This window comes from Hemibagrus wyckioides, linkage group LG11 (assembly GCF_019097595.1).
Source record: "Hemibagrus wyckioides isolate EC202008001 linkage group LG11, SWU_Hwy_1.0, whole genome shotgun sequence".
Lineage (NCBI taxonomy): Eukaryota > Metazoa > Chordata > Actinopteri > Siluriformes > Bagridae > Hemibagrus > Hemibagrus wyckioides.
Window position 1 is genome coordinate 30,172,032 of NC_080720.1, and position 3,820 is coordinate 30,175,851.

At 41.4% G+C, this 3,820-nt stretch overlaps 1 protein-coding gene across 1 annotated transcript in view; it reads right to left on the bottom strand.

The window, feature by feature from the left end:
• Nucleotides 1-976: 976 nt before the first annotated feature.
• Nucleotides 977-3,820, bottom strand: part of zglp1 (zinc finger GATA like protein 1) — a 3,144-nt gene continuing 300 nt past the window's right edge. Inside the window, exons 1-4 of the mRNA XM_058403892.1 lie at nt 2,916-3,820; nt 2,546-2,655; nt 1,726-1,816; nt 977-1,474 (exon numbers count right to left, since the gene is read on the bottom strand). The exon at nt 2,916-3,820 is cut by the window's right edge and continues 300 nt beyond it. Coding sequence (XP_058259875.1) covers nt 1,342-1,474; nt 1,726-1,816; nt 2,546-2,655; nt 2,916-3,820 — 1,239 coding nt within the window. The 3' untranslated portion in view covers nt 977-1,341. The remainder of the gene's footprint in view (nt 1,475-1,725; nt 1,817-2,545; nt 2,656-2,915) is intronic.

Below are 3,820 nucleotides of genomic sequence, written 5' to 3' on the forward strand. Positions count from 1 at the left end.
GGCATGAGTGAAAAACTTCCAAAATGACCGGCTTCAGTCTTAACCCATGTATTCAAGTTTGCTGTAAACATTATGAGACAGGAGGAAATGATTTGCATTTGATCCATGGTGATGTAGCCCTTGCTGTTAGAAACAGAAAACCCTTCATGGCTGGGAACAAGGATAAGAAGATGACCCAGAAAGTATATTATGCTTTCATGCACATTAAAGTTTAACACTCTCTGTGCATCCGGTCCAGATTCGGCTCTATGGATCTAACCAACAACTTAAATCAGATTTAGAGATGATATGATGGAACTTATGTAATCATTTTTTTTGATGGACTAAAACTTGTGTATTAACTTAACCATTTGTAGACTAACAAAGCTACCTCACTTAAAGATTTGTATATAATATACAAAAGTGTACTAATAACAACAATATTTCTGTCTGTGATGTGCAGACCATTTTGGAATAACATTTCTTATTTTAGCCCATTACATGGTACTACACCCACTGTACCTATAGCACAAAATTAGATGGCAAACTCTAGGTCACAATTTAATTTTCAACCAAATCCAACCAAGTTTACAGAATAACAGCTTATGTAAACGGGTGGCACAGACAAGAAAAGCGAGAACAAAATAAACAGGGGTTTTGTTAAGACTATAGTAACATACATGCGTTTAAGGCCTGAACAGGCGACACATTACACAGCAAACAGCCAAGACAAAGTGCAAAATGTCACCACTTCTACAAGCATCACATTCTCAGAATGTATGTGTGTAGACTTGGAGGATCATAAATTATAAAAGGTGCTTAAATTATCAGTAAGATATTGAATGAGAATGTTCAATTAATCAAATCAAGAATAAGTTTAAACTAACAAAAACAAGTGACATATATATATATAGGGAAGTCTTTACAAATATTAAGAACTTTTCCAGCTAGATCTTTTACAAACACGCACAGACATTACCAGAATAGAGAAATGCTCTTTCACACACACACACACACACACACACACACACACACACACACACACACACACACACACACACACACACACACACACACACACACACACACACACACACACACACACACACACACACACACACACACACACACACACACACACACACTCACACACACACACACACACACACACACACACACACACACACACACACACACACACACACACACACACACACACACACACACACACACACACACACACACGTTTGCTTTATGGAAATATTCGGAACAACCAAAGGAAGGTCAAAGTGAAAACCGGCCACCTAGGAGCAGAACATTCTAGAAAACACGGAAACGGGATTCTAGAAACTCGGGTCCGTCCTAACATCCAGCTCGTTTGCTTTGCGAGGAGAGTTGGAGGAGATCTCCACACTTCAAACACTTGGAGTTGGAGCTGGCCTCCTTCCGGGGAATGTTCCAACACTGTAGACAGCGCACACGGTACTTCTTATACCTGCAACATTCAAACCAGGATTCTGTGCAGATTATTCTTGTTTTTCTTTATTCGGCCAGAATATAAATAGTTCAACTTAAATGAAAGTGAAAAGCAGTTCAGAAAAACAGGCTTTAAGCTCTTATTTTTGGCTGAATTCAAGCAGGACGCAAGCAACCTAATCTTTTACACAGTGAGCGTGTCCAGCAACACCTCTTACATTGCTTTTCTGCACTCTTACTTAAGAGCCCATCTACAGTTAGCGTTCTCACCTGATTCCACAGGCATTGCAGAGTGGGGTACCATCTTCCGCGTCCCGCCATAAAGGAGTCTTCCTTGTGCAACAAGATGCACAGATCTTCTCTAAACAGCAAGAATCACACGTGAATAAATATTTCATTTATTTAATTACTACCGCCAGTGTGTGGTTCTGCACATGTGCTTATCATAAACTGATGATTATCTGGATGGTATAAATTGAATAAAGCATATGTTGATGAGGATACTGATGGTATTCTTAGTCTATGGCCTATTGAACAAGTATTGATGTATTCACTGATAGAGACATTCATTGATAGTGAGATGGATGGACGGAGTGTGTGTGTGTGGCATTGATTGTAAGATAGATGAAGTGAGTGTTACAGCTACACAGAGTGTGAGGGACAGACTAGGGGCTTCAGGCATTACACACACACAGTTATCCATTATGGGGAAAACCCAATTGCAATAAAAAGAGCTAGAAATGTTAGATCAACCTGAAGGGTTCTGGTGAGTTTGGTCAATGCAAGTTAGAAAAGGTTTAGAAGATATAATAGTCCAATTTTTTTTTTAATGGAAACCAGTGGGTATTTTGGCCATTTTAAAGTTTCTGCAACAGTAAAATTCCAAGAAGCTAAAAAGGTCCATGTTTGGTGAATGTAGCCGAAAAGTCAAAGAGGAACAATGTTTAGAACTTTTGGGTCATTGTACTAATAAGCTTAAACAGCATAACAGAGCATACACTCAGACTCAGTCCCGTCCATGTTCTTCTGTGAGACCAGAGCACCATCTGCTGTTGGAATACAGTACTGATACAGAATAAGAACAACTTACTGCACATGCTGGAGGAGTCACTCTCCTCTTCTGAGCTGCTGGTTCTTTGGGAACTCTGCAGTGATCTGGACCTACAGCTTCTGCTTCTCCTGCCACGTCTGCACAGCTTACTAAAGGAAAGACCAAGGACATTGAGACAACGTTCAAAAACACACAGTGTGTAACGAAAATCTGCATGATGGCAGCAAAGGATTATGAAAGTACTGTCACATGAATATGATTACTTAAATTAGGGCTACTTGACTGCATGATTTTACCCAATTATGATCTTTTAAAAAGGTAGAATTTATGTATAGTGAATTTGTAGTGTGTTATGGGGTCACATTTAAAAAGCCCATGTTTTGTGCCGTGTAGAGGACATAGTGTTTGCCTATAGTTAGAGGTGATGAGGAGGCGGCACTGGTCCGTGCTGTGATCCAGCTGTGTGCGCATGCTGAACGTGACTCCCTGAAGCTCTGGATCGTTTAGATCAGGGCTGCGTGCAGGGTGAGCCTGCTTCCTAGGTGTCCTCCTTTGGTTACCCCACCTGGCCTGGGTAGAGACCACAGTACAAGTCTTTTCAGCCTCCTGGAGTGGCTCATCCTCCAGGTTATTGTTCAAGTCTGTTCTTGGTGGTGGTGTTTCTGACATGAGAGCACATTCACACTCTGCATTTTCACCTTCGTTGAAAGAAAAGCATGGACCTTGATATTTTTCAGCAACCAGAGATGATGTAAAGTCAACAGAGCTTATTTCAGGACTTTGTGCAGCATCACATATGGATGAAACATTCCCCATTTTATTCACACCCTGACTGTTCCCTATGGGGTGTTCACAAATTCCCACTTTTTTTGTCAAGTCAAGGGGCAACACTGATGTTTCAACCAGGGAGCAGTGGTCAGTCCTTTTGTCACTCATTACCCTGCTGGAAAGTAAACTGTCCTCTGTGGTCTTGGAAATGAGCTCTGCAAGATCTTCTACAGCTTCGACTGCTGCACCTTCACCATTTTCACCGGTGCTCCGAATGGACAAGTGATCAGTTGGATCAATATGTGGAACAGAACAGGAAACATCAGACTCCATGACATGTTCCATTGTATCAGTTCCTGAGGACTCAGGAGAAGTGGAAACAGCTGAAGGAAATTCTTGTACAACATCTCCATCTTCAGACTCAGTGTCCATTTTAGTTTTGTGCGTTTGGGAGTCTTCTTCCGCTTCGTGTGTTCCATCAGAGTGCAACAGCCTCTCACACTGGAGGTTTATGAGACTCATCACCTCCCATGGACTACAGCTCAA